The sequence below is a fragment of the Meleagris gallopavo genome, chromosome 4 (assembly GCF_905368555.1).
Source record: "Meleagris gallopavo chromosome 4, MGAL_WU_HG_1.1, whole genome shotgun sequence".
NCBI lineage: Eukaryota > Metazoa > Chordata > Aves > Galliformes > Phasianidae > Meleagris > Meleagris gallopavo.
The window spans coordinates 10,781,157-10,804,963 of record NC_139407.1 but is presented as its reverse complement, the minus strand read 5'-3'; the positions used below and the strand labels follow the sequence as shown (position 1 = coordinate 10,804,963).

At 38.7% G+C, this 23,807-nt stretch overlaps 2 protein-coding genes across 7 annotated transcripts in view; one reads left to right on the top strand and one right to left on the bottom strand.

The window, feature by feature from the left end:
- Window positions 1–22,331, top strand: part of ANAPC10 (anaphase promoting complex subunit 10) — a 160,863-nt gene extending 138,532 nt beyond the window's left edge. The window contains exon 7 of one of the 5 annotated variants that reach the window (XM_085222141.1): window positions 19,193–22,331. The gene's annotated coding sequence lies outside the window, so the exon portion shown is untranslated. The other 4 variants (XM_085222140.1, XM_085222143.1, XM_085222144.1 and 1 more) reach the window with 4 other exon arrangements.
- Window positions 1–23,516, bottom strand: part of HHIP (hedgehog interacting protein) — a 77,013-nt gene extending 53,497 nt beyond the window's left edge. Inside the window, exons 1-4 of one of the 2 annotated variants that reach the window (XM_085222136.1) lie at window positions 23,105–23,516; window positions 16,278–16,473; window positions 9,379–9,535; window positions 8,352–8,553 (exon numbers count right to left, since the gene is read on the bottom strand). In XM_085222136.1, coding sequence (XP_085078262.1) covers window positions 8,352–8,553; window positions 9,379–9,535; window positions 16,278–16,473; window positions 23,105–23,371 — 822 coding nt within the window. In that variant the 5' untranslated portion in view covers window positions 23,372–23,516. The remainder of the gene's footprint in view (window positions 1–8,351; window positions 8,554–9,378; window positions 9,536–16,277; window positions 16,474–23,104) is intronic. The other variant, XM_085222137.1, reaches the window with a different exon arrangement.
- Window positions 23,517–23,807: the final 291 nt, after the last annotated feature.

Below are 23,807 nucleotides of genomic sequence, written 5' to 3'. Positions count from 1 at the left end.
ATTTGGCACATGCTTTTTGGAATTGTAAAAATCCTTATTTTCTATGCAGGCAACATAGCCAGAAGGCGATAAGATACAGCCACTTTCAAAGGACTGTTGTGCACCCTTCAGGATTATAACCAAAATCGGCAAATGGTTAATGGGAAATCCAGGCAGGCAAACTTCGCTGTCACTATACAGTCCTCAGTTAAGACACTGACTATATTTTACACTTCTGAAAACAGCTGAAATATATAAAGTCCTCATAAAAATATTATCAGCTTCTCAAAAATCACAATTATAAAAACCTCTTAAAGAAAAAAGTTTTCATTTTAATGGAAAGGATTGAATTATCATGCCAAATGTTAAGTGTTTGCTGTGTGCATTAGGTCTATTTCATTAATGTTTAAGGTCATCACATACATATGTGTTGGTTTTGGTTTGTCTTAAAGTGTTCCGTACTTTCTAATTTGCCCACATGCACACCTTTACCATTATTTATTCCCTAGTTTTCTGCCTAAATTATGGCAACACATTTAAAACAAATTAATTGTAATTCCTACTGGGCAGGTCGCAGATGATATGTGGCCACAGAAACGATGTTTGTTGTGCTTCAAGTAGGACTGCATCCCTTCTGACCTCTTGAATGAGTGAGAACTCTGTAATGTCCTCAGACCCCACATGACTTCACATGTAAGTCCTGTGCTGAAGAACAGCCTTCATTGCTTCCCAACATGCAGTCTCCCAGTGGAGAACTGAAGTGTATATTGATTGCCATGTCATTTTTTGCCCAATATCAGAAGAAAAGCAGCAACATGCACAACATAGCATTTCAGTTTCTCACAAAAGACATTCCAGAATCTCACCCTACAGACATCACAGACATTACTCTGAAAGAGGAGTTCCAAGAAATCAAAAAATACCCCAGAACTTAAAATTTTTATATGCCAATAATGTTATTTCCCTTGCCACTCTGCCATTCATACATCTTATACAGACTTACTATTTACTCATTCTTTGATAGGAGTAGGAAAAAGACAGCAAGTATTTACACTTAGCATAGGTAGAATTGTAGACTGAAATGAAAATCAAATCTTGCACTGCTGATAACAGGATATGTGTTGTATTTACATTCTATACTCAAACATAATTATTTTAAAGAACTATCTATATTCTATATATATTTCTTGTAAGCAGGTATTAGCTCGGTCTGGTAGAAGAAAGGGTTTAATTTCTAGAGTTTTCATAGACAAAGTCTCCAAATAACTCAGAAGACTTGTAGGCCCACTAGCTTGAAGATGGAAGACATTTAGATACGATCTCCCTCCTTCCAGTCCTAGACCCTTTCCACTCCATGCATCAGAATAATCCCATTTGAGAGTGACTGATCACAAATTTAGTAGCCATGATAAATTCAGCTCTCTAGGGAGTTGATGGCAGAAGATGATTTTGCCAGCATAAACTATTGCTTACTGGAGCACAGCCCAGCTTGTTCTGTGATATCAAGTCAAAGAGGAAGGTGAAGAAAGGTTCATTAATTTCACCCTAATCCAGATAAGAATTGAGAAGAAAATAAATTCATTGAAATTACTGGGTTTACAAGGGATAATCAGTATGAATTGTCTGTCTTTTGTCAGTAACATAAATCCTGTTAGTACCAGTGGAAAATGTATACGTTAAATGAGATCTGTGAATGAACATAATGACTAAAGTGTTCATACTGACTATTGAGGAGTTTGTAGATTTTATGATGATAAGATTCAGAGTAGAATTCAGCAAACAATAAAATCAATCTTATTCTACTCACGTGTTAAAATTTTAAAAGGTTTTATCACTGTTTTATTGTAGTTTTCTGTAGCAGCACTCCTCACAGCAGAGGCTCTACAACCTATTATAAGCTCCATGAAACATGTTGTGTCAGTGCTGGAGGTAGTGGGTTTTTTTTTTCTTCAGTGTTTTGATTTGAATTTTATACTGAATGATCTGATTCATATGTAATTATGCAATTAAAAGTTATGCTGCAATGCAAACACAGTTGTAGGCACAGTAAAAGTTTCATTACTAATCCTGCATTCTAGCAAAAAGCTGCCTATGGTGAAACAGTGCTCATTTTAACCTGAGAAGCTTTGGAATGATTGACTTGTAGCATCATAGCTAGCATATATTTAATACCTGATGGTCTACTCTCAAAGCTGTATACTGACTGTGAAAATTGTTATGGGTGGAAAACGGGTTTACTGCATATGTTCCACATCACTCTTCATTGCATCACCTTGAAAACTTTTTCCTGTAGTCCCACTCATAGATGATTCCTGTCTGAATCATTGGATCACCCAAGAATAAGACTTTGCAGGACTGCAAGCACTTGTGATCTGATGTAAAAATCAAACAACATACACTAAGGAACATACCTAACTTATAACTCCTCTTAAGACTATTACTCAAAAACTTAGTGCACATACACTTAAAATAATGGTTGTTGATATTTATATATTTTTTCAGCGTAAACAGAATTGAATGTTAATATATTTACAAGGAATCATATAGTAACATAGCATTTTAAAAAACTTTGAGAATTAAAACAACATAAAGTTAGTTTTTCTGATTAACCTGGAAGTAAGATGAAATAAAAGGTTAATGTGGCCTAGAAGTTAGGGAAATCTCTGTTAAAATTTAAGTGTTTGTGACAATAAAAAACACAGTCTGAGAGTAGAAAGTAGAGAAGAGAAGAAGGTGAGTGAAGTCAAGGAGTCAAGTATTCTTAGCAGTGGTCTTCAGTAGTATTTCATTGGGATTTTCTGTCCCTTTATCGCTTTTCTTCCTCTGCTGTGCCCTTTCCTTCCTATAAGGCTTTGCGTTTTATCACAGTATGTCCATGAGAATTTCTGCTTATCAAAAGAAAGAAGAAAAGATCCCTACACAAGTAAAAGTGGTATTTTCTTAAGGGCAGTTTTAAGTTTTTGCCCCATTTTGCAAGGGTTTCCACTCCAGGCACTGCATGAAGCAAAGTGGCAAAGTCCAACTGATTGCAGCTGTTCTTACTAGCTACACAATCTGTGAACCCACAGACAAATGCCAGAATAACACAACATGTATGGCCACAGACAACAAAAGCAACAATGAACTTAACGTTATTTAAGGATCAGAAATAACAAGCAACTGAAAAAGGAACCGAAATACTATTCCGTTCTTTGAGATCTAATTCAGTCAGTAGATTTACAAATAGAGTAGTTGATAATAGGGACTTGATCCTACCACTGGTGGTCGTGAGATGTCAGTTTCGGTCTTGTGCACAGTTTCTGAGGTCTTTCATTTTAAAAGAATGTTGAAAAGTGGAATGATTGCAGGGAAGGACCACAAAAATGCTTTAATGACTGGAGGAAGTTCTTTACAATTGCAGCTCTAGAGGTACTTTGCTTTTCAGAAAGTATTTTGATAGGCGATTATTGCATGTACCTCCTAAGAGAAGAGTAGGCTCTTCCTTTTTTGTTGCACTTGGATGCCTTCCTTACAATATAATTTAGACAACAGATTCAGATACACGAGAGCTAATTTTTGTTAATAACCAGTTATAAGGTCTCCTTAAACACCACTGAAATCAAAGTACTAACTAGTTCAGTAGCTTCTCATGGAAGCTTTGCACCTCTCTTCTCCTTGTTAATAGTTTAAAATATAAAGAAAACAGCAGCAATGACAGTCAGTTCAAAAGAAAAAGCAGGTAGTAATCTCTTCATATTAAAATTGTCTTTGTTACATAATTTTGAAAGAACAAGTGTAGTATGTTGCTCTATAACTAACAACTGTCTTCACCACAGTGTAAAGGAGAAATAAATTCAACAGATCAAGGAAGCATACTTTTAGGGGATGGGCTCTTATTCTTGTAAATGTTCATTTTATTTCTCTCTATATATGCCACATATTCAGGCTAGCCTTTAGTATCAGTGGACACAGGTGATGGAATCGGACAGTATTTTCCAGGATATATATTCCAAGATGTTTGAGCCCAGAGGCATGTCCTAGATTCAAGTTACAGGTGCATGCCCCACCTATGTACTTACTCAATTTTGGGGTAGGACTGAGGTAAACAGCTCCCTTCTTTTCACCACATTCTTGAGACAGGGAAGAAAAGATGAAGGGTGACAGGAGGGATTTGGCCAAATGTCCAGTGCATCTACACATACTGCACCAAGTGCCACATATGCCTAATTAGCAATGTCTCAATTAAGATCCATCCATGTCTTCCAATAACTAAGTTGAAAAATAGATCCAAAAGACATTCCTGCTAACTGTGCATTCAAGAAGGATTACCAACTAGGAGATGTGCAGAGAAAAATTGTTTGTTAAGCTATTCAGAGTTTTTTTTTGTGGTTTTTTGTTTGTTTTTTTTTTAATCAGGAATCTTGCACCTCATTTCCATTGAGGAGAATCATAGAATCATAGAATGGCCTGGGTTGAAAAGGACCACAATAATCATCTAGTTCCAACCCCCCTGCTATGTGCCGGGTCACCAACCACCAGACCAGGCTGCCCAGAGCCACATCCAGCCTGGCCTTGAATGCCTCCAGGCATGGGGCATCCACAAGCTCCTTGGGCAACCTGTTCCAGTGTGTCACCACCCTCTGTGTGAAAAACTTTCTCCTAATATCTAAACTAAACCTCCCTTGTCTCAGTTTAAAACCATTTCCCCTTGTCCTATCACTATCCACCTCATAAACAGCCATTCCCTCTCCTGTTTATATGCTTCCTCCAAGTACTGGAAGGCACAATGAGGTCTCCCCGGAGCCTTCTCTTCTCCAAGCGCAACAAGTCCAGTTCCCTCAAACTTCCGTCATAGGAGGGCACATGGTAAGCCCAAGCTATGATCATCCAGACATGTCTCGCTCTCATGAAATGCTTCCACGTTTGCTCATATTCCCTCTGAGATACTGGCAACATATAAAACTACCACTTCTCTTTCATTTGAACTCCTTAAAATTGAATTACCTATTCAGAACCCAATGGCTACAAGGATCATTAAAAGCCAGTGGAACAATAAGATATGCATCAGGTTGTTCCACTTTTCTTAATTTCATTTACATCCATAGACTTTTACAGAGGTGAATAAAAGTGACTGCTAAGAAGCAACTCCAAATACTTCTATCTGCGTGTTTAGTTTAGGAACACCAGTGAAGACCTTGGAGCTGACTTGCAGCAACGTTAGGGGCTCCAAATGAATTTCATCAACACAGGGACCATTAGTTCACTAGAGGAACAAAATAGCATCTTCTTATGATAATATTATGGCACAATTCCATACAATGAAGTCACTTCTATTTTATGTTGCATGCTTGGTCCCCCCTTTCCTCCCCTTATGGGTGGGATGTGACACCTTCTTATCTGACTGCCAGAGCTGTGATGAGGGAAATGATGTTAATGAGGTCAGAACTAAAGTCCAAGATTATTTTTATGAAGGATACATTTTATTTTTGTTTCTTAGATATATCTGCCAGAATATAGTTTTAAGAATATTCTTTGGAAAATCATTACACAGCAGATTTGCTGCTCTGTGACAATGTAATGATTGATCACTCCTAAATTTCCTTTTTAAATTAGAAAAAAAAAGATGAAGTTAACCACCGCTGTTTTACTCTATCTATCATCACGAAGAATATCTTACTGTGATAGCAGTCCGAAACACTTTTTAGGGATATCACTTTATATTACATTGCATTTACATGGTTCATCACGTACCTAAGGTTTGAAAAGGTGTTTTTTTAATTATTGTAAGTAGAGTTAAGTGTTTGTTAATTATTCAGATAGAGGTACAAAATGAAAAGAATCTTCTCTTTTTAGCATAGGTTATAAAAAAGAAAAAAATACTTGAAGTCCTTATTCTGTGTTTTTATGGAAAAAGAATAATTTTCCCTTTCTTGCTACCATTCCTTCAAACTTGGAAAAGAGGTGAACAGTTTTTTGTTTTTTTTTTATTTCAGTGAAGAGTCTCTACGTTAGTTCAGGAATAACACTGTGTGGAAGAATTGACAAGATGTTTGGGTTAACATCTATGAATTTGTCTAAATGAACAGAGAATTAAAAAATATGCATCATGTTACCTTGGTAAAACATTTCATTGGAAAATTTGGACCTAAGTTTGATCAGGGTCAATTGAAACGACATTGATTACACTTTACTTTTTTCACTTGCACTAGTGTATAAAAGAATAAGGCATGCTGAGCAAAATGCATACATACAGCTTCACCTACCTTACTCTAAAGCATGTCTTGACTAGGCACAGGGGATGCATTCTGTGGTTCTCACACCTTGCATGTGGAAGCAGTGTTTTACATAATGTCTTTTTAAATTCCTGGCTGCACTACCTGATAGCGAATTGTCCATCCACACAGTATTCTCCATTACTGATTTCTAGTTTTAAAGTGCATAAAGTGCAAATAAAATCAAATTACCTTCAAGTATTTTATTTTGATGGAATAATTGTTACTTTTTTCACAGTGGTCTTGTATCCTTTAAAGAACACTGGACAATGGTTATAGGAATCAGAATGCAGAGGACAAACACAAAAATGTTGAGAATATTTGTTTTAAAACTACCATTTGTCTTATATGCTTTTTGTTTTATTCTACTTATTTATTTATTTACTACTTCTAATTCATCACATTCTTTTCTCTATTTAAAAACTGCTGTTTTGCTTCCAGGCATATTCCCTTTCTCCTTATCTGAAAGTACGCAAAGCCTCTGTTCTTGCCAGCCTACATTAAACACTGCAATACAATTATCCTTAAGCACTGGACTGTTATCTCAGGGAACAGAATTAGATTTTCAAGCTTAGAGAACATCACATTATTTACACAGATTTGCTTTAGAGTATTATATGATGGTTAGGGTGGTAAAGAGACTAAAAAGATCAGATCACTGACTTAAAACAGCACAAGAAGTTGAGTTTGAATCTCAGGGTAGCTGCTGAGAGTCTTATCAACTAGGCTATTGCCTATTCAAAAAGCATGGAAAATCCATTTTCCATTTAGTCTAGCCTCTAAGTTCCAGCTGTAAAAGCTTCCTCCAGGAAAGCTTATTTGGGACTGAAAGGATTTCTGTAGAACGTCTCAGTGTCAGTTTTTCACAAACACAAACGATCAGAATTTTCAGATAAGAAGAACAAATCAGCTTTCGATCAAATTACAAACAGATCCCGGAAATGTCCATTTTGTTTTGGGATCTCAAACATACTGCCTACCTATACAGGCATAAAGGGAAGAGTTCAAGAAATCTCACATTCATATAAACAGTTTCTTTTCCTTAATAAGGTGTCATATACTTATCTGTTTCAGCATAAAACAAAAACATTCAGATTTTCTTAAATTGGCTTATTGACCTTACAGCTGAAACTCAAAAAGACTACTTACCACGTGCTATGCATTTTAAATACTCTGAATGTTGTTCAGCATCATTATTATTTAAATTTACTCTTTCAAGAGTATGTCAATATATTTTTCATCCATTAAGACTTTATGATATACAATAGTGACTGTCGTAAGGAAAACCCTGTCACAATTTAAATTTGCTTTATATATCTGGGTTTTAGTTGTTTTACTGCTCTGAAATTTGACAAAAAATCAAGATGGAACAATATTTGTGGTATTTCCTAAGTAGAATGTCACTCAATAGACTTAAAAGTTTTCTAGTAGAAGTTACCCACACCTGGATGTGATTTCTTACCTCCACCTGCCACTGTATTGCCAACACCATTCACTCCCCTGACCACAAAAGCCAGGTGCACTTTTCCCATTAAGCGGTACGAAAGCTGTCATACCAGTTCACCCTCACATTTGAATTTAGAGGCAAGTGACTTCTTATGTGCATCTCAAATACAAATGGGAGCCTCATGTCAGGGGCAGCCTGTACCACTCTGAGGCTGAGCCAAGAGGCAGAGAGCACCCTGCCCTATCCCAGCATGCCTCCTCAGGCCCTCCAGCTTCCGCGGTATTGCTGAGCACCTGCAGGTCACACCATGCGCCAGGCCAAACCCGCTGCCACTGGAATCGCAGCAAACTCATTTGAATTCAGCGGAAATGAGCACAAAGGTTGAAATACAAAGATAATGCTATGTGGTGCTGATGTATATTTTCTTCTGAATTTGAAGTGAGGAAAAAATGGAGGGAAAAAGAAAAATGTGAAGACAGTTCTAAGAAGCTATCTTGTCCCTTCATGAACTAAGGAAGAATATTCATTTCTTTGCCAGATAGAACTGCAGTGACTGTTGCCATTACTCTTCTTTTTATTATGTAAATTAATTTTTTTTCTCAAAAACGTTTCTTCCCCTTTTCCTTAGATACAGGCTAAAACATAAGCAGATAGATATAAGTAAAAATTCCAACCTTTATTCCACTTTGAACAAGCTTGTGTATATCCAAAAAAGGTTCCTTGATCAGATCTCCTTCAGGACTGAAAATCTTCACATATCCTTCTTTCTCAAGAATGAAGAGGCGATGAGATCCATCCCCACAATGTACTGCTCCGACAGGCTGCCTTAGTCCACTCATGACTTCCTGAATACAGAAGCAGTTGTGCTTGTGTTTTCTAAAAAAAATGTTAAAAAGTAGTGAGAAATGTCTTCTTTCTCATAACCGTGACAAAATAATGTCCCTAAAAGATATGATGATTTTACAAACACAGCTATACAATCCAGCATAAATTATTTCCTTGAATGCATGCAAGCAGACAGTACTGAAAATCAAACTGAACTTCACTTGAACAAAATTTGTTTTGTATGTATACATAATCTTAGATTGTACACATAGAGAAACTGATCTTAGATCTGAAATGTAGACTAATACTAAAATATATTCTAAAAAATGTAGTTTAAAAAAGAGAAAAAATATTAATAGAAAAAAATATACTGTACAATAAACAGAGTAAATTCCAGCAATTCTACGATTTTCCAAAATTTGGTTTTGAAAGTCCATTAGTGACTTATAATGAGACAGTTTATTTACAATCTAATTTAATAATTTTCACAGTGAAAAGTAAATGGAAAAAAAAAATTGAAAAACATAATATAAATATTTTAATAATAAACCTATCATAGTTGCTCAGCAATGTTAAATTCAAGTAGAAATGAAGTCCTAGAAAGAGGTATCATCCAGAACATGGGCCCTAACCAAGATCCACGGGTTGGATCAAGCCAAGATTCTAACACCTTTTAGCAACTTGAATATAAAATGTTAGTGAAATATTGAAGCTAATGTAACTTTCTCTTCAATATACACCAGCTACAGCAACAGAAAGTACCATCTGGAAAACACAGCTGCTGAGCATAAGCACAGACTGAGCTGGTTCACTGTGAAAACCACAGGCTTTGCGATTTTATTTTTTTCAGATTAAACAACATTTATCTTTATGAACCTGCTGATCTCTTCCTCTTTGTCATATTCCTCCATGTGGTCCAAGGAGTTAGAAGCTGGCCCTCGCACTTGTTTTCTTGGAAAATCTGGAAAGCATACACCACCATCTTTTCTTGCATAGTAAAAGCAAAACTCATCAGCTGAAGTTTGGAGAAAACCTTAAAAATGCAAAAGAGCATACAAATATTTAGTGTGTTGTCATGTCTGCAGTTTTGAGCTGTCAAACTAATCTTTAAATAGATTACATATTGAGTGGAAAAAGAAGTCCTTTTAAACAAAGTGCTATCTGCAAAAAAGGACTGCTCTGAATAAATACAAACTATTACCTTTTATGGTTTATTCATTCGTATGAAACTTTTATTTTCAGTGTGCTTAAATAAGAAAAAAACAATTCAAAATGACACTATAGTTAGTTGTAAGAAAGTGAAGGGGCAAAGGTGAGAGTTAAGGCTGCCATATATTTTTTTCCTGATTTTATATCTGAAAATGAGGAGTAGTACCTGCTGCAAAATAGCTTGCGCAGCTTTCATTTAACTTTTTTCTTGCTTTTAGTTTTGTATTGGATCCCTTTTTTATTGCTCTAGCAAAAAACCAGTATCTTTCGTTACTCTCTGTCCAAAAAAATAATGAAAATGGTAACTCTTCACTGATTTAAGATTTTTTTTTTAAAGTGGCTTGTTGTAAAACTTTTGGTAAAGACTTTGGTAAAAAATGTGCAATAAAGACTTGGTGGAATGCTGGCACCAAAAATATCAGTTGGAGAGGTGAATAACTGGTGTCTCAGAAAGCAAGAAGTACTTGCACCTTGTTGGCAGGCAACTGGCCTTTGGTGAGCTCCTGATATGAGGGTGGGTAAATGCAACGTCCCAGTGATAAAGGGGTTGCATCTCATGCTGCTTTGGAGCTAGCTTTAAGCTACCCTGGATGAAGGGTGCTTTTTAGGTTTTAGGTTAAAACAGAAGGGAGTTTAAAGACAGGGGAAACAAGGTGTTAGTAAAATGAGAGCCTTTAAGGAAAGCCCCTGGCACTGATGATACTACAATATGTTTAATGACAGTAAAAATATCCCTGTCCACAAACATATATCTAGTCATTTCTAGCTTCTAGCCAGTTTTTAATCATTAGTATTGAATCTAAGGTAGAATTTAGCTGGTTATACGTTCAGTATTTTACTAAAATAGACGTTAACATAATATGCCTAAAGTCACCTTTCTTACTTTTTGGATTTTTAGCATACTGTGTTAGGATGTATGTAGCATGGTCCAAGATATAACTGCTAAGATACACAGAATTAGCACTTCATTGAAATTACAGGTCTAATTTATGCATGACTTTACCACTTGTGAATAATGCTGTAATCCATTGATCTTGGCTGTAAAACCTCTGGCTTACAACTTACAATAAGAGCTGATCAGGGACAGCTGTGTTTCTTTGGAAAATGCCAATTTCTTAAAAGCAACATTTTTTTTTTCAGAAACGTTATCAATTGCGACAACATTTTAGTTAAAATTATGTTTCTGGTCCAAAATGAAACTTTTTGAAAGAAAAAGAGGGAAACAGACCACAAACTTCATATCACTATACTCCGATGTCTTATAATTAGGGCGCTTCATTAGGAAGAGGAATATTCAGGTCAATGCCCCTCATCTGTCAGGCAGGAGTTTGACCCTAAGTCTCCCATTTCCCAAGTAAATGTCCTAACAACTGCTTTATTAGCTATCCTGGGGTGGTCTCTCTGTGGCTTTCTTCATGGAAAATTTCGAAAGAGTTCAATTTCTTCCTTATGTGGAATAGGAAAATTTTTTAGATCCCAGAATTTTTGTGGAGTGGAAAGCCTTTCCCACCCAACTATACTTCTTCTCATATGCATCTTCCTTTAAAAACTTTGGACAAATAACATGACAAAGCCTGCCTTTGGTTTCTATAAAACAGTATCTGGAAACACATGGTAGTGTGTTGTGGTATAAAAGTTTAATTACCATGATTTGGAGCTTCAGTAAAAATCATCTGTGAGGAGCTGGTTTTAATTTATAGTAGTTATTTGGAGAAAATGTGAGATACAATTTCAAGTGGAACAACTGAAGAGGAACGCTGATATAATCACAGACTAGTATTCCAAGGCTTTGTAGATAGAATGCCAAAATCGAAGGTAATCTAAAATCTTGGAGTTATTTGACTTAAGAATACACACTTAAGAATATTTAATAATTTCTTTCTCTAGGCACAGAAGATCACTACAGAAGATGCAACAGAAAATTAGAGGTGTACAGTTTCCAAGAATTTCTAGCATTTTCTAAGTATGCCACCTACTAATTGTTATAAATTAACTACTCTTGGCTTTAATTTTATCTTTAGTCAGAATAACTGAGAGCATATTTTGATCATGTTTTTTTACTCAGTAAATGTTCAGTTCAAATAACAATCTGATGCAAACTCACTTAACTAATGCCTTAGGCAGCATCTTTTCTTACATGTAAGACTAATCTCTTTTCCTTATGAAATATTTTATCATGCATTTAGGTACATCTTGCACTGCAGTTGCCTTCTGCAACCTTCTGGTTTGAAAAAAGATAAGGCTTACATTCCAGTCTTAGAATTGTTCTAAGAAGTGAGTTTTGAATTAAACTATGAAAATTAGAATTAAACTATGAAAATTGCATTGTTGTGAATTGCATTGTTGATGGGAATATGACCTCCGTAAGTGCAGTTTCACCTGTGCATCAGGGATAGTTCTGTTCTTTAAGGAAACAGTAATTCACAAAAAACATCTGCTTCTGTGTTCTAAATGCTGGATTCACCGTACAAACAGCTTCTGTAAAGACAGTTTAAAAATACTCCTATTTTCATATCCACTTATAGCCATTTAATGTTTCCTTTATTGCGCTTACAGTGTAAAATCTTTAGTTGAGAGATTGCTGTTTTGTTCAGTGCTTGTACAATGTCCAGAAGAATGGTCCATGAAAAGCGCCCCTAAGCACTAGAATTATTCTGGGGAGAAGAAAAGGATAATTTTGCTCACTTGGAATTTATCCGAAAACAGCTCTGTCACCATCCATTATGAGAAGTATGCTTAATAAGGACTGCGACGTTCAATCCTGTGTGAATTTCTGCACAGCACACTGAATTGAATACCATCTCATCCACTCCTTTCCACAGACCCGCACTGGCTTGAAGAGTGTATGAAAATCAGGCTCATCTGCTTTATTCCTACATTGCTGACCTTGAGCATACAGTTCCATATTGTGCAAAAGAAGTGTTTGCTTTTTTGTTTTTTTTCCCCACTAATTTGCATTTCTGACAGCTAGGTGAGAAATTTTTCACTTCTTTTCTCTCTTCTCAACTCTCAGTGTAAACTAAAGTAAACTAAAGAGGTGATTCCAGGCTGATTTGTTCAAAACATACTATGTGCAGTGGTAGCTGACATGACTTCCTACTGGTTTTCAAGTGACTTCTGGCCCTCTTGCTATACTGCTGCGTTGCAGGTACCTTCACAAAGGCAGTGTCATGGTTAATCCTCCTGCTGTTCTTATTAGCAGTAGCATCACTACTATTTTTCTCCAGGTTGATTATGTGCACGATAGCTGTAAGTAGACCATGCCAGAACTTCTGGAGGTGTTGTTTCAGTTGCAGAATTTCTCAGTTGTTTTTTTGCTTTTTTGGGCTGGGGTGCCCCTGTTTGGAGTAAAAAAAAGAATAAAAAATACTATCTACCATCTGTTCTGGCAATGCCTGTGCTCAGATCCAGGTCTGGATCTGGATTCACACACAGTCATCTGGAATTTATTTCTTCAAATGGAAATGAGACAGTGCATGTAGTTCAAAATCTGTCCGATGTCTTTGATTGGCAGAACCCTCTATGGCTGAGGCACAGGTTTGTTCTTTAGAATATGTTACCTCTATAGGCATGAATCAAGTGTTTGCTCATGCCAGGAGGGAGAATTGGCCATTCCTTTCCTTATGTAGCTGTATTAATAATAACTATTAGACAGTCTTCTCTTATGATCTTGTAAAACTTAAAATTCCTGTTGTTTGAAGAGTCTTTCTTAACTCCAGCTTCCTGTCAGAAATCACTTAAGCTGAAATTCACAGTAATGATCAGATGAGAAATAACGACCAAGGTCAACCAGTATGAAGCAGGGAACTTCCATACTCAGATTTCGTGAAACATTGCACCCTCCTTCAGTAAAACATCCATAAAATGCTAACAGCTTCCAGTTATTCTGCTTGAATAAATAAGTGGGCCCTCTCAGTTTGTGGATACTCAAAACTACTAAAGAAGTCAATGGAAATCCTGATACAGTCATAACTGGTGGACAGACTGCTATCTTCAAAAGAATCAACCAATGATATGAGTCCATTTTCATCTTTGCAAATAGAAAAAGAACAAGAAATGAATTTCTGGAGTCAAGTCATCAGAAAACTAGTGTGCAGTTTCTTAGTCTTCTTGGTTAATTTGTACTGCTAACATTTGAATTCTAGAAAAGATGCTTGTTCTCTTGAATCGCTCAAAACATTTCTCATTTGTGCAGCACATAAGGGCTAAAATTACTTTTTATGTCAGCACTTTCCTTATGGTTCTTTCTATTGGTGTTCAGGAACAATTAACAGTCCTTAATGGAGGAAAAGTAATTATTTGACTTTTTAACAAATGTAGAATGAATCTCTGGCAGAGACTTCTGGTCTGGGGGCCTGTTAAGTTCCAACTCTTTGTTTAATCCTCCAGGCTAAACTGAAAACATAGCTTCCATGTTTCTTTTTCCTTTTGCAATAAATATTATGGACAGATGGGTCTCACAAGAAAAACAAAAGACCTAATTAGCTGTCTTTTTAATTATTTATATTTTCATCTGTACATTAAACCATATTAAAATCCTATATGCAGTCTTCTCAAAAAGATGGGCATGAATTTTAGTACCTTCGTCAAATACTGGTGTAGGCATCTACAACCATGTGGACCAACCAGACCACCTAATGAACCCTGCTTCTGGCTGCAAGTATGCAACAACTTTTTTTTTCTTGTACTACCCGCTTTCAGAAGAAGTATATAGAATGATTATTAGTGTCTGATTGATGTAGGAAAAATCCTATTTTAACTGATGCTAAAGTATGTAAGCTCTTTTCCTGCAAAGCACAGTGCTCTGTCCAGTGCTAAAGTTATGCTTTCATCTGGTTATCTTTCGAGGCAAGCTGGGTGGTCACAGAAAGCACTTGACATCTTGATGCACTTCAGCAGTTTTACATATACACAAACTTTGTAGAAAAATAAATTTGTCATTCGTCACCACATATGTTGATCTGAGGAGTGAGGTTCCTGTGGCTACAGCTCCTGTGCGCTCAGCCCTTTCTCTTTCTCTCTCGCTCTCTCAATCTTCTCCTTCTTCCTCCCCTTTCCCCCCTTTCACTTTTTCCAATTAAAAGAAGCTGTTTCCTCAGAAACAGGATTTCACTAACAACTGTAAGCGACTTGCTCTGCCGAATACGCTTATCGTTTGCATTAGTTACAACTCATGTAAAAAAAAAGTCTTTTTTTTTTTTAGTGCTGACTTCTCACATGGGCTAAACATCTAAAATATCTAATCTATTATCGCTGTTCAGCAGGCAGTCTTGGCAACTGTGATCCATTCTGCTTCGCTTTGGGGAATGTGATAAAGAGCAAGAAACAGCTGGTTTAAGAAAGCCTTAGAAACATCTCTTAGTTTATAAAGACAATAATAATATTTTCATATTTGAGTGGGTTGAGATACATGTTAAACCACAGTAAAGGGGAAAAAGTAAGTCAATTCAAAATATTTTCTCAAGCCAATAAAAGAACATTGCAAAAAATCACTGCACTCTTGGGATTTCATAGAAAACAAGTACACACTGTACACATGCAATTAAAAAACCCTCCTCCAAATCTCATCCACTTAAACTATCCCCTTTACTTAAATATGTTTATGTTCTATTGCAAAGCTCTGTTCATATATCAAAAAGTACTATTTGTAAATTCATTTTTCTTATCCTTATTAACTCTGCTTTCCAGTCTGTGTTGCTAATCAAAAATCTTAACCAGTTTAATTATTTTCTCCTGTGTGACATTATTTATAAGCAGTGTTTGGAGAAAGAAAAAAGCATAGTTTAAAAATGACAGCCTTAAACATATAAATAATTTACTATTGAGAATACCAAAGATGTTATTTAATACAATAGTACATTACAGCAGTGTTTCTAAAAGGACCATCTTCAGTGGTTATTTTGTTGATTTATTTACAAGTGATAGCACACATTTGGTGACCGCCTTAGACAATACTGGTCACATTCTGCTGATGGTTTTGTCAAGCTAACTTTACTGGTTACAGTGAGGAAGTGTTAGGTTAGTTCAGAATTTGGTTGTTAACAGCGTGTTGGAACCAATTCAAAGATCACAGAAGTCTATCAAATAGCTCCCTTTGATTTCAAGGGGCTTTAAACTGGAAAAAACTCGCAAGTTTCTAGGATAACATACCCAGAAAAAAACACTTTATTTATCAGCATGTAGTGTCTGCAGCTTGCAGTGTCAGCACTCTAGACTCTTGCATTTGAAAGCTATCTGTCATTTACAATAGCCTTTTGGATGGCCGACTAATTGCTTACATGATTTGAGTGAACACACCAACATACAAAAAAGGTAATAGCTCCAGGTGCCTTTGATAACAAACAGCCCTATGTTTCATGGAGAGCTGAATAGGAGAGCTCAAAATATTAACTCTCCACGTAAGAAAGAATCACTGTGGAAGCCCTGAGATATTCTGTCTTTGGGCTAAATCCCCTGGATATCAGTGGTGATTTCATCTGGTTAAGTGTTGGATCTATGACTACTCAGGAAATATCAACATTTCAAAGCAGACATCCTTTAGTACCATATTTTGTTATAGGTTTTACCTGGTAAGTTACCTCTGCAAGTATAATAGAATTCTTTACAATAGTCTTTGCACAAGTAGGGAAGAGTTAGTTCTCTTTCAGAAGTTTCCCCTTTCTCACGCGAGTGGAAAAGATTCTGGGCATGAGGTGAGCAGTGTGCACATCTGATTTCCTCCAGTAGCTTCGCACATTCGGTGTTGTTCGTGACGGAAAGTATCTGCAAGCCACAAACCAAAGACAAATAAACACATGACCTATTTCCCCATCTTACACAAGAAGATTTTATGATCTAGTGTGATAAATTATGCTAATAGGACCAATACAGTCTGTAATAAATTCATCATGTTTCATGTCAGTTTTCCAGAAGAATCAGGTACAAAAATTGTTACAATGAAATCTGCAATATGCCATTAATACAGTGATATTTCAAGTGTTTGCTTCTTTTTCCCAGATAAGAATAATAGCAGTGAAATTATTTTATGGACTCACACCTGCAAACTCTTATCACACAGGCAATCTGTGAACGATCACTTATACAGGATCTACAGCAGCAGGCCTTCTGCTCATTTATGAGAAATACTTAAAAACACAACTTGAAAGGTGACCTACTCAAGTATTTAGAGAGTACAAGCAAAAATTCTACCATCAAACACATCAGGGAAACCACATGCAGGTATTTGTTAAGTAGGTGTATCTCGACCTATCCCACAGTCTGGCTACTGAAGTGCTTGCTGTGTAGTTCGGCAGGTGCCTGGGATTGTTCATTTTTTAAATGCTGCTTCCCATTTTGCACTCTCTAATGCACACTACTTGGAAGTAGAAAAAGCTGTATGTTTTCAGACATTTCATAAGGGAAAAAAAGAATTTGTTCATAGCATCTTGTTTCTCTCAATTTTGAAAGCGTAACTTTCTCCTGAAAAAAGAGCATATATTATGCATAGTACTTGAAGAAGCACTAAACCACGATTGATGATGTGTTTAAGTAAACACACGAGCCTAAGGAGCGCAATGTCATCAAATCGTGAAAAATAATGGAAAACAGCATAGCTGTCTTTATTAGTCTTTGAATGCAGTGCACTTTGTTAATCTATTGTTAACCACATGGACTGTTTTTTGATCATTCATCCCAATGGTGGATAATGGGAAATGTGTTCTCAGCTGAGAAGGACTGAATCTGATCCAATGCAAAAACAAAGCTCAGGTTATTTCAACTGTTTGTTTAACGTGGCTATAAACAAAGACTGTAAGAGGCTTATTTTAAGAAATATTAATGCTGTAAGTATTTATATTCTGTAAAATTTATAAATATTTGTAAATGTTGCGTTTGAAAATAGCAACAAAGTTTTGCTGGAGTTCATATTTGAGTTGTTTTGTAGAATGACTTTACAATGTGTCATTTCCCTGCAGGATAACATAGATGGGAATTATCTAAATCACTTTTGATAAAATTAGTTATTCAGCGCATGAAGACTCTTAGTATGTTTGAGTATACTGTCTCATAGGCTGGCTGCCTTCTGGGGCGCAGCACTTTGGTAACACAGTTCTGAACTCATCATTTTATTTACATATCATAATTACGCAAGCATAAACCACTTGAGAGAAATGCACTCCCCATTGTTGTAAACAGCTATGTGTTCAAACTATTATACAATATACGGCCTGTGCGGTTACACAAAATCCTGTTTAAAGGAACATTAAGTTAGAAGATAAACTCTTTCAAGGAAAATTAAGTCTTAACTATGTATTGTCATAAGGCTAAGTGAAATGTTTAGTAAAGTTTAGTAGTGAACTTTAGACCACTGATGAGAAGAACATCATTTGGCCTCTACCCCTATTCTGGAAGAGATGCCATTGGCTTTCAGTGTAATTCCTCCAGATTTGCTGGAATCACTGAGTGTATTACATGTTCTGTTCTTTACACTCTGTTCGCAGATTATCTTCATCTTCACAGCACCTGCAATTAAGTAATGTGACTAACATCAGCCATGTATGGTTTATTATCTCTCTTCAGATCTTTTTTGGGATTACGACTGCCTCACATCTTCCCCCCCGCCCTCCCCCAAGGCTTATTTATTTATTTATCTATGTAACTTGAAGGCCAATTAATTGCACGTTGCATGTATGGTGAAAGGTTTGTCTTCACCCTGAGTTTGCTGAACTCCTTCCACAGCTTCAGCTCCTCTCCAGAAATAAACAATAACAATAATTTTTTTTAAAAAGGGTTCTTTTGCTAGACTTTTTACTTGGGTCATAGCAGCACAACTGGTAACTTTAGCCTTCCTTCTTGAGTTTCAGATGTTGTTCTAGATGTGACAGATCTTGGAAAAATGCCTCTAGGACAAGAACTAAAAATATAATTATAGCTACAATTATAGTATGACCAAAGTAAATAGTAGCTACAACTTTGAACTTGACTTAATAGTCTGTGTGATTGCAGTCAAGGTGCTTGCAGTAAGCCACAATGCTGAGGCAATTATCTGCATCATCTGGACTTTCTTAGAGGACGATGGCATCCTGACAAAGTACCTTGGTGTTCTGATGGGAAGCAGTGTATACAGTTCAGTCAAATCATTGTCTGACAAATGGAACAAAGTCTGGGTTCAGTAGGGGATGACTGAAAGCACTGTCCATAAATGCAATTTTTTAAGAACTCGATGACATTAGCAAGCTGGAAGTTCTCCTTAAGTAAGGATGAAACGACCACTTTGGTCTTTCCACCAAATGAAAGTGCACCATAACTACAGACTCTTCAGAGTCCTTGCCTATATTCAGTAGTATCACCTACTTTGCAGAAGTCTCAGATTTTTTCATCAGTGAGTTAATCTCAAGCAGCAGGCTTTCTTGTGGTAGCAGTATGATGGTGTGTTTAGAAGTGCAAGTAAACACTAGGTATTACTAGGTAAATATTCAGTCTGTTTATTGAATTAACTCCACAGTGATGCAAATATAAAATTCTACTACTTCTACTGGAAGACTCCAGAAAGAACTATGAACAGGAAAAAAAGAAAAAAGAAAAAAAGAAATTACAGGATGTCAAAGCTAATTTACTGTTTCTTGTGGAAAATGTAATTGACGTTGCCTGGTGATACAGAAGAAGAAATGCTTGCCAATATTTCAGTCCTCAGAATTAAGACAAAAGGATCCTAATCCCCCTGAGCAGCTGCTATCCAGGAATTAACCACAGGAATTCACCCCCTCATGTCATTTCTGGAATGAATCTTGGTCATATAATAGCTAATCGGAAGATTAAGGAATCAGAGTCAATCAATTATCTGAAAATCAAGTATGTTATTTAACTTTTAGAATGCTAAAGCAAAATGGGGTGGTAACGTTTGCTACGTGTGAGGTCTGATGTATAACTCTCTCCTGGCTGGGAGATAGGACATCCGTTCTATTCTGAATCTCAGTAAATTGATAACGTATTTATCCTGGAGTATATTAAATCAGTTGTAAGTGAAAGCTGCAATGCTTATCTGAATGAACCTTTTTCTGTTGGTCCTCCACTTTGCAAATGACCCTATGGTTGACAATGGCTTTTGGTCTTTTGAAGAAATGTAAACTAATTTCCTGCTTCAATTTTTAATGTCGTGTGTGAAATCATCAAACTTCAGTCGTTTAAACTAACTGTGCTCTGGAAAATATGTAAAACTTCCAAACATTTATTGCAACATGCCTAATAATGATTATGCCTGCTGCTGAATAATTTACAACATCTGTAAGATCATCCTTTAATCTCTTGCCGCATGAAAGTAAAACACAAAGACTAAAGGTAAGATGAATCCTGGAGCGCGGAGGAAAGCATAGCATACAACATTGATTTATCGACAAAAAGAATAGTGCAAAGAAGAAGAACCAGAGGAAGGCACAGTAGACAGAAATTCTTTACTTTGAATATAGTTATCTGTTTTGTGTACCCTGGTCATATCTAGAATGAAAGGCAACATCATTTTGATGCTAACGGAAATAAAAACCCAAGCCATGGTGAAATAAGTCATTGCACTAAGCTGTATTTGACATACAAGCATTTATGTCTAAAAATCATATGCTTAGGAGATTGTTCAGCTGTTGGGTTGAACATATGCTTCTTCTGTAGTATAGAACTGGATTATGTCATTAAAGAGTTCGATTTCAATTTTAGGGTAATATGTAAATAGATCATTGTACTAAGGCAGCTGTTAAAGGGACTCCGAGATGAGTTATTTGTTTAGTTGGATGTGTTCAACAATAGCCTTTGTTCGTGAAAGAGCCAGAGCAAACAAATGATTGTAAAAGGGCACACTTGAAAACAATTACTTTTCACCCTTTCCTTGACAGCTTTGGCTGTGAAGCCAACTGAGGTAGAGAGGACTTCCTCGACTGTTGGGCTATAAGCAAACTTTCAGAAAAACTGTCATTGCAATATTTGGCTGGACTGTCCTTCGTAAACAAAGGGATAGCGCAGAAAACTGGAAGACGAAGAGTTACATGTCAACAACTGTATGTAAAAATCATACTTGAGGTAGTGCAGTGCTGTGTATTAGGGTAGCTCCATTTCTGCTCCCATAACCGCAGCCAGTGGTGCCATTTTTGTTATAAATTTTGCAAATTTGGTAAAAAATTCTCAAAGACCCAGCATCTTAACCAAGAAGCTCTCACGAAAATGTCTACTGAGCATGCTCAACTCTTTGCTTTTAAAGAAGCTGGTGTTCAGCTTTCTGCTAATGTCAAAGCCATAGATAGATGATGGAGATTAAGTTTAAACAAGCTATTTTTTTGGAGTGTCATGGAATTTTTAAAATGTTCTTCTTCATAAGTTTTATGCAAATGCACTTTGTAACAGTTTGCTGTGTCTTCTATGGAAAGACCATCTCATTTGGTGAAGTATAAATGACATATTTTGACATTTTTCCTAAACATGGATTGATATGATGAAGCAGATCTGAGACTTTCAGAAAAGTTAATCTGTCATGAAAAATAGTCTGATTTTAAAAACCTGTAGAATTATATTTCTTAAAAAGTGTAAATTATTTTAAAAAAAAACAGATTTGACAGCTCAGGAATAGCTATTGTGGCATATATGGTCAATGCCACACATTTACATGAAGTTTTGAGTGCTGTTTGTTCAATGGAATCCAAGGGGAGTTAGAAGATGCTTTCAAGTAATTCTAAGAAGAGAATAAACCCTTCAAGTGTCTAAAGATTGAAAAGTTACTGAAGCTCAACTTCCAGTTTACTGTGTTGAGCCAATTGCTCCAAGGGTCTCCAAGCACTGGACAATCTCAGTAGCATATATGCCACTGAGCCATTACAGACAGGGTGAATTAAGGACATATTTTCTAGTCCTTATTCTTTTTTCTTTTTTTTTTTTCCCAGCTAGATCTTTCAGGTTATCCGCATGTGGTTAGCTTATAGTTTAATTCAATTATTACGCAGGGGCTTAATGACACTGTCTCTAGACGATGTGAAGAAATCTATCTGCCTTGAATCTCAAACTGCTGCTGCATATGGTATGAATAAAGAGAGATCTGCAGCTGAAAACCTGCAGTAAGACAGTTCTCACTCATCTGGGAATAGAGGGGGTAGGACAAATGCTCCCTCAAAAGGCATGAACATTTGGACAGAGCTGGGGACTGAAGGAGAATGATGTTCTCCAGTTTCACCCATTAGTGAACCAACTAACAAACACAATGGTGTTGTTGTTATTCTTTTGCCATAAGCAACAGGACTCTGTGTGTGGGCAGCAGTTTAGTGGGGAGGAGGATAAGTCGACCCCTTTTTGTCCTATTGATTTTTTCCTATTTGCATGACTTGAGCAAATTAAATGATGCAATATGGCTTTTTGTTACAAAACAAAGTGAGAGATACCACCCAGACACATATGTTGATTCGTAGAAGCTGTTTACATGAGAATGGAGTGAAATCTACCGTGAACCGAGCATAAAAATTCGATTCAGGCCGGGTATTTTTTTATTATGCTTGGGCCAGCGAGACTGGGACGCAAGTTTTCCTCGAGTCTCTCAGACCCTGACAACTACAGAGTCGTAACGGAGGAATTCTTAATTAAACCTAAACCAGGATGGAGGTGAAAAAAAAAAAAGGAAAAAAGACCCCAAAAAAAAAAAAAAAAAAAAGACACCTGATGGCTTATTTCACGTGCAGCGCTTCCTAACGACACTGCCGGGTGCCGCTCCGCCCGCCGACGTGCCGCACGCCCACGGGGCTCAGCATCAGGCGGGCGGGCAGCGGCGGGCGCAGTGCGTCCGGAGAAGCGCGCTGTGAGCGGCCGCCTCCCCGTAGCCCCCGCCGCGCTGCCGGGCGCAGAGCTGCGCCCGCTCGTGCCCCGGAGCCCGGCCGGGGCGGGCGCTGCGCGCCGGGCGCTGCCACGGCCGCGGGTGGGCTTTGCGGCTGACGCGCGTCATCGCGGGCAGCGCGGGGCCCCGAGGGCTGCGAAGATCGTAAAGTTTGGGTACGCCGACGCCGTCCTCTATCCCAAACCCTCCCTGTCTAAAGACGCGGGGAAAAATTGGACGAGATTTTCGTTACTCCAGAAAAATAAACCGGAAACCACCGCCGGGCTCATTTACGGTCCCGACGCCGCCAGCGCCCGGACGGCAGCCAGAGCCCGTCCCGCTCCTCCACCTTCCCGGGGCCGCTACCTGCGGGCGGCACGGTCCCTCCGCTCCGGCCCCGGCCCCCCGGCGCTCCCACGCGAGGCGCGCGGGATGGACCCGCGCCGTACCCGCCGAGCGCCCGTCCCTCGCAGGCGGCGCGCTACCCCGGAGCCGGTTCAGCTCCGGAGGCGGGCTGCCACCGTCCCGCGCCCCCGCGCAACAGAAGCGGCCGCGGCGCCCGCCGTCGGCGGTGCCTACCTTGGCCCCGGCGTGCAGCAGCCCCTGCGCGTCGGCGCGGGAGCAGCAGGAGAGGCGCGGGTAGAGGCCGCGGCACATCGCCTCCGCGCCGCCCGGCGCCTCCGGGGACAGCAGCCGCCGGTCGCGCTTCTTCAGCCGCCGCGGCGGGGTCCCGTTGAGGCACCTTCTCCTCCGGGCGCCGCTCTCCCCGAACTTGGCGTCCCCCTCGAAGAAGCAGAGAGCCACGGCCACCAACAGCAGCTTGAACGGCAGCATCTTGAGCATCATGCCTGAGGGAGCGTGCGAACGCGCCCGAAGGGGGGGAGGAGGGGAATCCCACGGACTTTTCTTTGCACTTCGGGAAAACACCTCCCTCCCTCCCTTCCTCCCGCACAGGCTGCGGAACGGGGAGCGAAGCGGGCGGCCCGCGGGGAGCGCCGCTCCGAGAGGACGGGTGGAGGCGAGCGGGCGGAGGATGCTCGGCGGCCCCGCGAGCGGCACAGGTTCAGCAGCGGCCGCTGCCGCGCCGAGGCGCCGAGGCTCGGGGCGGGCCGGGCAGCGGGCGGCGGCGGCAGCCCTCCACTTGTCGTCCCATAGGAAGGGTGTCCCCGCGCTGGGGCGGCGGCGGCCGGGCCGGGCGATGCCCCCTCCGCTGCCGGCGGCGGCTGCGGCTCACTAGGGCTCTCATGTTTCGCTCCCTCTTTTCTTCTTCTTTTTAAGCCGC